The sequence below is a fragment of the Andrena cerasifolii genome, chromosome 14 (genome assembly GCF_050908995.1).
Source record: "Andrena cerasifolii isolate SP2316 chromosome 14, iyAndCera1_principal, whole genome shotgun sequence".
NCBI classification, from domain to species: domain Eukaryota; kingdom Metazoa; phylum Arthropoda; class Insecta; order Hymenoptera; family Andrenidae; genus Andrena; species Andrena cerasifolii.
In genome coordinates, this window is record NC_135131.1 from 5,889,254 (window position 1) to 5,903,151 (window position 13,898).

Sequence of the window (13,898 nt, forward strand, 5' to 3'; positions counted from 1 at the left end):
ACGGTACCTGCGAAAGAAATGGCGCAAGAAAAGCTGTCGCAACTTCACCCAGTGAAGTACTAAATGCGTCTAATTGCGGGACGCCATCCAGCCCTGAATAATGCACTCTCAGAGGTTGCCGCGAAGACCGTGGTTCGGTCGCAGCAAGTTTCTTCTTTTATAAAATATGACCATACGAAAGCAACGGGAACCGCGGACGATGGGGGCGGATAATTAACTTCCATTTTTAAGACGACACGGCATGGCGGTTCCCCAACTTTTAACTCGCCAAGTCACGTTATTAGAAATTGTTTCCCTCTGCTTCTTCCCCCTGGCCAGCGTGAATCCAACTACTCTCTTTTTCGGCGAGCTATGGTTACCGTGATCAACTCGAACCTCCGCGAGAGTCATTGTCGTTTTCAGTCGGATACACTAATCCCAATTCCCATTCACTTTTGTTGAATTAATTTGATTAAAATTAAAGAATCGTAGCTTTTCGCAAAGTAAAAGTGAATCTTCCCTCCTTCAAATAAACAGACGCTACAAGTCAGTTTTTCGCTGAGCTGCAGGCACGCAGAAAAGTTGTCCGCTGATTTGACGCGAAACATTTTCATCCCTTTGACGAACGCCGAATGTAATCTTTAAGCTTGTTTACCGTCGGCTGATGCAAATACGTCGAAAGACAAGCAACGACGTTAAAGGGAACTAGTTTACGGGTTAGTTTGAAACTGTGGAAAAAAGGCGACTGAAAAGTCGCTGGAGGCAGGGGGTGAATACGAAGCGGGGATGAACGGAAGTGTGGGAGGAAAGTTGGAAAGCGTAAATTAGGTTGAGTACGAGCCGGGATGGGCTCCGCAGTGGATTCACAGGGTTCGATCAAGGTTGCACCCCCCCTGTTCCATTTATTCTTCCGATTTTATTGGCCGTGTACGCGAGCCAAGTTCACGAATCTTAGTTTTGAGAGTTCCACGCTGCTGGTTCGACACGGAGGCTGCAACCACGCAACTCCTCGCGGCCAGATATTCAAGGGAAACTTATTTATTTACGGCGCGTAGTTGCGCGAGCTGCGGGGAGATAGACTGCATTATCCATTCAAGCGTGAAAAGGGTGCAGCCTCTGGGGGGGAAGCGGTGTCGTCGCTGACTGCTCTCGAAAAATCTGTGAACTCGTTGAGACCGAAGGTAATACTTGCAGCATCATCACTAAATAGAGTAGAAATCGTAGAAAGTCCATTCCACGAAACATTAGCGAAGCTATGAAGAAGTTGCCCATAAAATTTGTTTCCGAATACCCAAGAGCTCGTGGCCGGCGTATCGCTTTCCTTTTTCTCTGATCGATATCAGGGGACGAATTAATCACGATCGAAAAGCCCAATGGGGTCGTCCGGGAGGACACTACCCAGTCTTTCGATATATCGTAGATAGGACTGAGAGTTGCCTCGGAGGGAGAAGCAGGAGACATTGGGGCAGGGTAGACCTCCGGGAGTGGAAGGGCGCGGGAGAGATTCGACGGAAGGGAAGAAAGCCGACGGAGTGTGACGCAGGGAGTTCGTGCCTGGATTGTCGAACATTCAAATCCAAGGAATCGATGGGGGGGATCTTGACAAGGGAGGCCGGATTCTTGGATTCCTCGACTGGCGGGGGAGGGTAGGGAGTGAAAGAAAGGAACCCCGTGGTGCCTTCTTTCAAGCTTCCCATGCTCTCACTCCCAGCGTGTTATACTTTACCTACTTTACAAGATTCTGCGCCTCGATAACCACCGCCTCGGCGTTCTTCTGGCTCCTCTGCTTGTCGAGGGCTCGGTATCGGTTCTTTCGTGAAAATCGGGATTGAGCGCGTTCTACTTCTCTGCCCGCGGTTGCCATTCTTTTCCCCCGGATCCCTCGGATCCCCTTCTTTGTTGGCGCCCTGCATGAAAGTTTAATTCCCTAAACGGTTCTCCCGCACGGCCTATAAACTCCGGAAAGCTCCTAATTTTGCGACCAGCGCCCGGTCCGCTGCAGAATCACAATCTCCTTGAAACCGGGATTGTTACGTAAACTCCTCGCTTGCAGTCTACCATATTATTCCACCACTCACGTGTACGGCTGAAACGATATAATGCTCGGGATCCATAGCCACGCGTCTCCTCCAGCGTTATCTCGCATCGCCCCCGGTGTTTCGCCCCGGGAACGTTTTCCAGCAGGACTTTTCGCTGCCGATTTAATAAATCCGGCGAGCACAGCGCGCCCGGGCCACTTGACGCCCCTTAAGCGATTTTAGAGCGACGCGGGTGACAGGGAGTTTTATCAGAAGAATTCGCGCGTGTACCTTGCCCGTGGCGAAATTTCATTTAAATTTCATTTAAATCCACGGTTCCGTGCCAGTGATAAGGAACGTAATCTGCTCGTAATACTGAAAGTTACATGGGTTCCACGGGCCTCGGTATCTGCGGAGAAAGTGGATTATACACGTTCCCGCGGTGCATCCCCTATGCTGCCAGTCTCTCATGAAATTTTTAGCAACTCCCCGTAAAACTCGCGACGCCTCGCGAAACGAGCCACTGCAAAATTGTCTTTTTCGCATAGCTAGCTGTCCGCGGTGGGAATTACTCCGGATACGTGCTGGGACAGGCTCGTCGAAGTGCTCCAGCGAAATGTGCATTTATATCTGGTTCGAGAGTGAAAAGGGAAAGTCAGCGATGCTCGCCGCCCTCGTTCGCCGGGGCGATTTCGAATCAAACACCGAGTCGGACCAAAAACCAGCAGCCGATGGGATTTCATGGTTCATGAGATTAGGGACACAAGAGAGGCGTGCGCCAGGTAATCGTGTTTGATTTGGCCAATCGACGGTGAACCAACGGAACGATAGGATTGGAATAGTTGAATTTTGAGGCTGATTGAAGTTCGGCCACGTCGAAGCGCTGAGCAATTCCAGTGTACATAGATACGTGTCTAGGCGTGCACCTGTACAGGATGTGCGTTCACTCGATAGACGGACCCTTAAGCGATGCCCTCATGGGTTCTCAGCCATTTAATTGTTGTAGATGCGAGCGTTCACAGCCACGGTGGGGGATTAATTGTTGCGGGATGTTCGATCGATCGCGGCTGGGGGTGTCGAGCGATGCTCGTTCGCGGGAGGATCGGTACTACATTTTTGACACTTCCCAGCATTTCTGCAAATGTAAGAGACAAAATATAAAAAAAAAAGGGAACAGTTACCCGTGTCCTAGAGAAAGCCCGCCCTCCGGCTGACAGGAAATAATGTAGCACTTGTAAAACCGCCCGCGGGATTATCCGCGGAAGAAAAACAACCAACCCCCGTGGACCTCGAAGAACGTACACGTATATCTGGCATGTTGAAACGATAGCCGCATGGAAAAACGTACTCCGAACACCGCGAGAGCAAGGTACGGGCCCTTGCTAATCCTTGAAAAATCCCTCGTGAACTTCCTCCCCTGCTTTCCGCTACTTTTCCTTTCCTCCATTACATGTCTCGAAAGAGCGCGACGCTTTCCGCGAGTGAATTGCGTCGATAAGGTGATTCCCAGTAACAAAATGCTGCGAATTATTGCATTCGGCGCGAATCTTCCTAACTTCTCATTAGAAAGGAATCATTTAGAAATGAATCTCGACAGATGTGACCGTTCCTACTCGGAGGAATGGCGATTTATTTCCCAGCGGTATCGCGCATTTGTTCGTTTAAAATTTATGTTCCTTCGTCGAGAGAAATAATACTTCGATCTGTATCGAAGGCTCGGATAACATTTATCCAATGGCAAGGCGATAATTCGAAGGAAATAGCGAGAGCCGTGTACGTAACAGGTAGTATTAAACGCCGCGACGGATGAAAGGAGGATGAAAGGAGGAGGGAAGGCTTTCATTCACCGCGGATTTTTCCGGGATTAGCTGGATCTCGTCGTATTATTCGCCGTACAATTATCCAGCAGTCCGTTCCCGCGATACTGGCTTCGATGCTAACAGTCTTTTTATTTCAAATTCGAACTGCCGGGGTTAGTCGACTCGCTCTATTTGTGCTTCCATCGGGGAGCAGAACGGCGGAATCCTCATTGATACGGAAACAAGCGGAACAAATATCGATAGATCGCAGGGGGGGGGGGGGGAAATATCTCGAGTCGCCAATGAAACTCGCCTACCGGCGTAATTTCAACGCGGTACTTGATGACCGCACTCTACGGCAAGATATAGACGCCCAGCATCCAGAGAAAGGAAACGAAGCGTCGTGTAAGGGAGAGAAATCCCGTTTACGATCGTTCCTTTGCCGCCGTGCCATCGCCCTAGAATGTGCGCAAGGTTCCAAAAGTGTTTTCATAACTCAAAGCAGAGCCGAGAGGAAATCGTTTGAAGCGAGCTCTGTCGTAAAGAACGAAAATACCGTCTCCTCGCGGCGGAGAACAGTTATTGACGCCGATCGCACGAAACTACCAACTCGTCCGACTGTTTCGCAAGATGTACAAAATACGCTTTACTTTTCGATACATTCGCGGAACGTTTCTATTAAATAAACGGTGTCCAGCATGGCCTCTTACATTTCCCCGGAGAATATGGGCCACCACGAATTTCCACTGCAGACTTTCACACTGCGGAGGTGACAGTGGACGTCGAGGCATCATCCCTCCCGATAGATTTCGATAGATCCCGCGAATATTATACAGAACCACGTGGAAGTCGGATCTGACGCAGTCAGTTCACTACGACGCGCCACGTTTTCCAAGTTACCGCACTTTTCTCTTCTCCTCCGCGCACCAATTTCTCTCTGATATCGAATTTTTCAACTGCAGAATTCGCCTGAAGTCTGATGAAACATCACCGTAAGTACAGCATTGAACGTAAAGAGCATCCCCCGTCTTCTTCCTCTACAAAGCACTTTGGTTAACTCCTAAACCTCCAATCTTCGCTGTAATTCATTCTCTGCCTCTCCAGGCTTTGTCGAGAGGTCCGGGCTAGGTCCGTCTACGCGTAAACGCTTGCCAAAGGAGGGAAGTTGGGATGAACGGTGAATGGTAAACGCGTTCCCCGGAGTGAATGAAATTTCTTTCATCATTTCCACGTGCTTAATCCACAAACGGCTGGGAAGTTTCGACTCCCGGTGGTGTGTGCGTCTCTTACGCTTCAGTATTCAAGATGAATCCGGCTAGATCGATCCGCTATCCCTATTCGCGTGTTTTATTCACGTAGCCGCGGCTGAAGAGCTTCGAATGCGAGTCAAGACTCTTAATTAATGCGCACAGACGAGAGTCGAATGGAGATGGGTTTCTCAGGGAGGTTTTCATTACTGAAATTCTTTACCGCGTATCGGCGGGACTCTCTTTTATTCGACACAGTCGCGTTGTTTCTCGCCCGACTATGCGGGGCACTCGATACAACAACGATGAACTACCTTCGGAAGGAGGGACCAGTTGCACGGACGCGTTTCCTCCACGTCGCTCGTTGAATTTCGAGAAATTTACGAGACAGCCGAGGGACGTCCTACGATTGAGCGCACGCGACGAAATTAATTTATGCCCTGGACATAAAGGACGTCCCTCGCGCGGAGAAAAATCGGTGATGGACGAGTACGGTAAGACCGGACGGCGGAATAATCGCGAGGCGAAACTGAAGACAATGGCACCTGCTATCGATGACGTTTTTCCAAGTAAAGAATAATCGATTCCCACCTGGTTAACGTCGATAAACCTTCCCTCGGCTAATAATTGCTCCCTTCTCCTACGTATAAATTGCCCTTTTCCCGAATATGAAAAGCACTTTCGTGGAGAAGATGGAGACGATACGCTTTATGCTAGGTACTTCTCCTTCGCTACATCTTTCGAGTGGCAACCACTTTTACATTTTCATTTACAATTTCCACGAGATGACGTTTCCCAGAATAAAAGCTGCGCATTCCATCTTCCAGCCAGCGTCAGTAAAATGTAGATCATCCAAAACTGTGCGATAGCGACAGACAGATTTGAGGGCGCCTCAAACTCTTATCGATCCGAGCTGCGCTCCGCGAGATGTGAAACGCCACGACCAAGGAGATCCTCGTAAAGAACTGTCCGTTTCCAAGACAGGTCCTTTGTCCTTATGGAGGGACCGTGGTGGCCTGGAATGAACCTCGTTCAGATAAATTCCTCCGTTCCCTCTTCCCTACTTTTCCCGCGCGACATCCACTGGACAGGGTACTTTAACGGGAATGAATAAGTCATAACGATTTGAATCCACCGGCAGAATTTCCTGCTCACGGGCGTGCGCTGTGAATCATAATCACATCCTCGACAGAGACCTGCCTGTCCCCTTCCTCTCGCTCTGTTCGTCCATTGACTTCGCGCCCTTTGTAATGCAAACGAGTCTTTTAATTGTCCTCGACAATCATTCCTCCTCCACGCATTCTCGACAAGCAACGCAAAATACATCCGCGCCTGCCGCCTCGATATCCTTCGCGTTCTAAAGCTCGCAACACCCCTAAAAGTGACGATAAAGCTCATCGATTCAAAATGGACATTTAAAGCCTCGTCATAATTAGCTCTAAAGGGTATCACCCTTCACAATTTTCGTTGATTCAGGAGATACCGAATCCGATTTTGAAAATGGGCCACGTGCATTTCGATCCCGCATATTTTATGTGACGTTCATTTGCCTGCGGCCCATAAAAACTGCGTTTTCAGCTTTGACGAGTCCCGATGACAGGCTTGTTCGCTAATCGATACGAAAAGTCCGTTGTATACACCGTGCACGCTGGCTTCTCGATTTATTAGCGGACCGCGAGGCACGAGGATTCACCGGAGGGAATCCGTGGCTCAGAGTGGCTAGATTTATCATCGGGAGAGGGATTCGACACGACTGGCACGCTTGTGGATGCTGGTCGTGCATCATTATAAATCGAAGGCGGTTCTAAGGGTGGCGTACGTGTCACCGGAAACATGCGGCGGGAGGTCAGCTACTTTCTTCCTCGGCCGCGCCACCGTCAACTGTGACCGTAGGTCGGCTGTATGGTTGGTCGATTTTTAGTGGCGTGAGAACTGTATTCGCCCATTCTAACCCGGTCGAACGCGCTGTATGAGATGTATCGGGGTTGCACGCGTGGAAAGGAGACAGAGTCTGACGGGGTACTCTGTTGATCAGAGAATCCCGGCAGTGTCTCGTACTCCGACAGACTTTCAGGCATCTGAAAACTGCAGGAAGCCCTTCGCGAGCTAGTGGCTCATCTTTCGCACGCCTGCTATCATATTTCAATCGATCCATTATCTTAACGCTTGATGGCCCGGGGCGAAGTCTCGTGAGAAGGGTGCTTGATTGAATTATGCATTGCTTTCGACGAGCAACAACACGTAGGCTTCCGTCGCGCCCTCGCGATTAGGGGGAGCACCGCGAGGCTGGCGTTAGCCTTAGGATACGAGTTAATAGCATTGGCAAAGTTGACGCACCAGAACGACGACGGGACGGGAACGATGTTAAATGCGTTATACCTCCGTGCCCGGAAGAATTAAGTCAGTAATTCATGAAGGGTCGTCCGAGAGGCACTCTCGGCCTCGTTATCTCGACGTTAAGTAAACTTCGTCGTACAGGGTGGCTACGGTCGACAGCTTTCGCGATAACACCTTCGAGCAACGATACGATAGAGCGTCTGTATTAAACCCTTGCGCGATCTCCTTGCTCGAGGCTGCCGTGCCTATTGTTCTTCGCCTCGGTTAGGTCGATTAGATCGATTTCCTCCTCGTTTCTGCGATGTGTGTCGCTAATCTTGGACCCTGGATTCGAGGGGCTCGCGACTACTCGTGTAGCCTGTGTTATCGCCGTCAAGGGGACTCTTAATGAAGACACTTTGCGTTTCCCTAAGCCTAGCCCGAGCCGCATCTGTGCAAAAGCTGGGACACCGTCTGTTTTTAAACGGGAGCTCGATGAGCATCGAAGTTTGTTAACAAGGATAACTACGCGGTAAACTATGAAGACGAGGCTGAGTACATTGCGAAACTTTGCGAAGAAACCGACCGCTTGTAGTCATTCTTCCCTGAAATTCTCGTTATAAAGTTTTCCCGTTCTATGTGGCTGATATTCCAATTTTTCCCTTAGCATCGCTTTTTCTTCCGATCGAAATTATCTACGTAACAACGTCGTTCAGGGCGGCGGATCAGGTCTACGGACAATCGTCGAATTATAATATTAACGCGGGCTATTGTCGAATAAAAGATACCGTGGATTAAAATCTATTAAGGTGGGGCCGTAGTTACCTCGTCGTTGATTCCCAATTTAACATTATCCGCTGCGAGATAAAATGATCGTATTGGGAATATCATCTGAGCTGTAAAAGTTCATTCGCTAGGTACACATTAATCTCTATTATCAAAGCGTCGCGGAGTTACTGCAGAATTTTAACAATAAACACCAACGCGTAGAGCCTTCACCGCGGGGGCAAGCAGACATGGCTCGGGGCACATAGAACGGTAGTGCTATCGTGTTTACAAAATAATCAGCGAGAGCATACACCGAATATCAAATTGTGTTTGCAAACAGTTATATGAATACAGTTATATTAGTTCAGTTTGTGAAAAGGATCAATGTAACACAAACATGATTATAACTCTGAGATAAGACCACGTCAGTTGTACAGTTGTATTACCTTCAGCCCCCTCAGCCATCTTTCACACAGTCTCGCATATTCTGAAACAACGTTTATAAATCTGTCAGCCGTACACCCCATACTATGCAAGTTGCGACTTGAGATGAGTTTAAGAGGATTGCGAGTAGCACTTAAGCTGATCGATCATAAAACTGGTGGGGAAGTGGTTCGAATAGAACTGAAGTGGTAGCGATCACGGTCGATGTTGTCAGAGTGTCTCATAATATCTAGTAGTTCCCTATACGCTCTGGGAAAGCACCCCATGATTCTGGTTGTCGCTTCAGTCTCCTCAAATTTGATATGACGCTGCACCACAGACGTCAGGTGTCCCGCTTTGATCCCGGCTCGAGTGTTCACAGTGGACTCGGTCCCATCGCTAGTCACCGGCGCTCATAACACTGAAGCAGTTCCAGCGATCATCAGGCTAATTGTCCTAATTGTATCGCGTTTTTCGTCCCAGCGGCGCGCGACGTCGCAGTAGAAACAAACAGCCAAACGTGCTCCAGACTCGAACCAGCTTTCCACAGACATCGATCCCATGCTGCCGTATCGACGAGCCCGCGGACTTACGCCCATGTCCCGTACAGAGTGGGCAACGTTTGCGCGGGGCATGCGCATATCTGTACGAGCGGTGTCGCTTGATGCCAGTTTGCCCGAGGTCGAAGTGACAGCAACATCGGCTCCTCTGATCCAGCGCGTCCTGCCGCCGCGTCTCGGCCTTTTTCACCCTCTCCGTTCTCCCCCGCGATCATCGTGGATCGGATCAGGTCATGCTGCTGGATCCACCGCGACGGTGATCACCACCGGTCGCAACGGGAGTGAAGTGCGTAGGAGAACGTCGGCTTCGAGTGTTCGGGGTCCAGTGTCCGCGTGTGTCGTCGAGCCAGTCCGGAGCGGATTGGCAACGGGGATCTGCTTGCATCTTCGTGGCTGGGTCCGCTGGGACGCAGCCTGAAATCGAGGGACGCGTCCCTGCGATGTCTCAGTCGGTTCGGAAAGTTTGAACTAGCCTAATCGAGGAGCAGGGAGAGATCGGTGTAGCGAGACTTAGTGCCTCGGAGTTTTCATCGAGCATGAAGATTCTTCTCCCTCAATCGAGACAATGATCGCGGCAGGTAGTGTGACGGTGGTTCGGTGCCGATTCTCCGCGAGTCTCCAGTGATCGGAGTCGATACCCTTGGATGGGTGATCTCTGAAGTCACTCCGATTCAGCCGAAGATCCACGCTCGATGGTGATGTCAGGGGCCGATAGGTCCTCCGCGTCCAATCTCCGAATCGTCGATTCTTCTACGATTCTGCGAGAACTAGGTGTGCGCGAGAACTGCGATGCCCGTGTGACAGCAGAAAGGAGCAATTTGCGAAGCTTGGGTCCGTCCAGAGAGGTCTCGCGAAAAGGGGCAATAAAGCGTCCGGTGGTAACGGTGGACACAATTCCACGGCTTCCGGTGTCTTCTTTGCCCTGGCATCTCGAAGAAGCTGGCTCGTAAGGATGAAGCGAACCGGTAAACACTCGAGGGGTGGATTTCTCTTGGGCGTCATTAGGGCAGGCGCGTTTTATCTGTACCGACACATCAAGCATGCCATTAGAAATGAGATCGTCTTCCTGTAACTCGATCTAATGGGTTCCAAACGAAACCCCGCAGCTAATTTTATCCTCCAGCGAAAGCAGCTTCAATAAACTCGGGGCCTGGAAAGACAGCCTGGGAATGGTCACCGGGGCCAGGAAAAGGGTAGGCTCGTTTCTCGAGGATTAGACCAGGACGGGCGCGACCTAAGAACAATCTATTCTCTGGTGAACTGCGTTTCTCAATGGTCGTCGAACAAGCGGTATCCCATCTTCAGGATACACGTCGGTGAGTGGATGAGAATTGTGCCAGGCGCAGCGGAAACAAAGCTCGGCAATTCCGTCGAGGAGGCTTACCGCGCGAAGTTTGGCTATTTACCCTTCAGAACGCTGAATCAAGGATGTCCACAAACGTGTGTTGACTTCCTGCGGAAAATCGTCAGCAGGTTTGCCGAGCGAACGGAGGTAGCCAAACAGAGGTGGATGTGCAACTTGATTTAAAGAGTAACAGAGTAGCGTTCAATTAATCCCACCAACCCTTACGAAGAGCAACAGAAAAGCCAACAGAACCTCCGAGGATCGAGGGATGACGTGAATCTGTCCAGCTGATCGATCGTGATCCAAGAAGCAGCGTCTCGTTCGGATAGTTCACTGTTACCGTCTCCGAAATCCTTCTGGCGTCGGTCGTGGCAACTTCTGATGCCTCCTGGACGCGCAACCGATCCTCGTGGCAACGGGGTGGGCACCGACGCGTACGTCCGAGCCTCGGGAGGCGGCTAAAGCCAGGGGATGGAATGCTCCAAGTGGATCGAGTGAACACGAGGCGTGGGGACGGGGTTTGAAGGGCGCGAACTAAGATGACGTCGTCGATCCTGGCGCTGCTCGGTCTCGTGCTGGCGTCCGCCAGCGCCGAGCTTAGCTCGAGGATCGTCAGGACAAAGTACGGGGAACTTTCGGGCGTGATCGTGACCCTCGATCGGCACCTCGAGGGCGTCGAGGTGTTCCGCGGTGTTCCGTACGCGTCGCCGCCGATCGGATCGTTACGATTCATGCCGCCTGTCAGCGGCGCGCTCTGGCACGGTGTCAAGGTGGCCGACAAATTCGGGCCCGTCTGCCCTCAGAGGCTCCCGGAGCTCACCGACAAGATGCCCAAAGGGAGGCTCGATTATCTGAGGAGGCTGCTGCCCTACCTGAGGAACCAGAGCGAGGACTGTCTCTACCTCAACATTTACGCGCCGGTTCAAGGTAAAAATTTCAAACTGAAGGAACTCAAGAATTCTCGTCATTTTTCTGAGTTTCCGTGCTTTGTCCCTTTGTGCCAGGAATTTCTTTATGCCGCGCAACTGTATTTGCCTTTATTTGCTCGAAGCACGCTTGGAATTTTCTGCAGCATTCGTTGGACGATTATTCTTTGGATCCAGCAACGGTCCGCAAGAAGCTCGTCGGGCCAAATGCCTGCTCCTTTGGTGAATACCGCGAACAAGTTGTCAGGCTTGCCATCTGCGCGGTGCTTTGATAGTAAGCTCGACGTTTCGCTTGACGTGGGAGGCTGCCGTTCCACGCATTTCGGGACTTTCGGCAGATTTTCTGATACGCCGCATTCAGGCCGTTAAAATTAGGGATGATTAGCATGGATTGAATACATAAGTGTTTAATCAAGCGAATCAGGCAAGTGCTTGTTTAGCAACGAGGCTCAAAGGGATTAACTTCAATTATCTCTTGGTTCCTCGAAATAGGTCCAAATGTCACAGACTAGTTAATGTTCCTCCCCGCTCTGCTTTCTCCATTTCCTTTCGCCTGCTTCTCGTGTTTTCATTCCCAACAGCGAGGCTCTTTGTGCGCGCTAGGTGCACCGGAGTCCTTTCGAACGGCAGAAATGTATGCCAATTTTTCAACAGCCATTCATCGACGCTCCGCCGCTGTCAAAGGAATTCTCGATGCATTTCCGCGCGTCTAGCTGGTGACATGAATTAATTTCAATACAAAAAAGGCTGGTGGCAAAGGGAGAATAGGGAGTCGCCCGAAAATAGGACGCTGGCAACCGTTTAGCCAGCGAATATGCCACACCAATCTGCTTTCGGAAACGTAAAATTCTGAATTCGACCGGTATCGTTCCGTGCAGTCCACGATTAGCACAAGATCAGATACGACAAAATCCCCTGTCCCTAATTCAAACTGCCGTATCTCCGGGAAAAAGCTGCCGGTGAAAGCAGGGACTCCAGCCGGCGTACGTTCCACGGATTTTGCTCGAACCCGTTCCCCACTTGGCCGCACTATTTCGGAATAATAACCCAGCAGCGAGCCATTGTTAGCCGGCGCAAACAAAGAATCCGCGAAAACGGCCATTAATTTGCCGATTTGAATGGGAAGTGTTATTTTATAGCCGGGTGTTCGCTTGCCATAAATCGCTTTGCCCCCGTGGAATTTACCCGATCACCCCGCTCGCCCCCCAGCCCCGCCATTACGATGCATCACTTTGTGCCCTTCGCTCTCGCGTATGCGCTGCACGCGTACCCTCGATTTTTTACGTCCCTCATGGACGCTGCCGAAATATTAGGTACAGGTATTATTGATTCCACCTTCGACGAACCTTCCTCTCGCTAGCGAACCGAGCTTCAGCATCTCCGGGTCGCCGTAGCACAAACCTACGAGCCGTGTTCGCGTGGACATTGAGGTGGTAAACCGATGATCTCGTCCACGATTGCACGTGTGTGCGCAAACTCTGCCAACGGGTTGCCCTGGCCTCGCCGAGGCCGCGCCTTGCCGAAGCCGTCGATTTCGATTCCGTTCTACCCACTTATTTGTATCGTTCGCGATACTTAGTCGTAATCCCTGGCGCGGTACGTGTTTGCAGATCGCTTCAGCCAGCCGAAAATACATCCGTACGTACGGAGAGGTAACACGTTCGGGGCATTTGTTTCAAAAGATCTAGCCAGTCGGTTTCTATCTTCCTCGAGGCTCCTCCCGGCCCCGCTTATCGCTTACCGACTCGAGAGTGAAAAACGACGCGAAGCTCTCTTTCCGGAAAGAAGCTTCCTCCGGCCCGGAGCTCCGCGGACTGGTTTTACCTTTCGAGGTCAACCTACCCGGCAAGGAAATCTCGTTGACCGTCTCGCGACTTTTCTTTAACAAGCTTGAAAACGCTGTTACTCCAAAGAGTAATCGGCGAGATTTATGGAGGAAGTTTTGTTTGACGAAACATTAGGGCTATGGATCTCAAAGTGTCACTCTTTTGGACGTTACCTGGGGGACCCTCGCTACGGCCGTCTGACTTTGACACGCCGTTTCTACTTGCGCGTTGATCGCAACCACCGTCTGTAATTCCTTCGACATATTTTTCGTCTTTTGCGCAAAGGGATTTGCCGGTTCCTTTTAGGGATTGCCACTGCGAAGACGAAGCAGCAGGAAATGCATGCTGGTGAAGGAAAGCTGGAGCAGCTCGTGTCCAAGCGTCCCGAGCGACGCGAAAGGCAGCGCAGCTAACGTGCAAACAGAATTAATTACGGGAGGCGTGTGTAAAGCGGAAGGAACGGTAGTGAATCGCGGTGTTTTTCTACGGCCGGCGGCTTTAATGCCAGCCTCCTTTAATCCAGCCTCGGTCGGGGCAAACACGCGGGAGCGTTGCGCTGCTTGGCTTGCGTATTCACGTAATTTCTTGATCGGGGAAAAGAAATTGTATTTAAATGGACCATGCAAATCTGCGGGAGGCCCGTGGCGTTGCTGCATTACGTGCACAAGGGAATCCTGTTATGCTAATTCTC

General features: G+C 50.8%; 1 protein-coding gene across 1 annotated transcript in view; it reads left to right on the forward strand.

The window, feature by feature from the left end:
• Positions 1–9,248: 9,248 nt before the first annotated feature.
• Positions 9,249–13,898, forward strand: part of Nlg3 (Neuroligin 3) — a 192,695-nt gene continuing 188,045 nt past the window's right edge. The window contains exon 1 of the mRNA XM_076826414.1: positions 9,249–11,382. Coding sequence (XP_076682529.1) covers positions 10,995–11,382 — 388 coding nt within the window. The 5' untranslated portion in view covers positions 9,249–10,994. The remainder of the gene's footprint in view (positions 11,383–13,898) is intronic.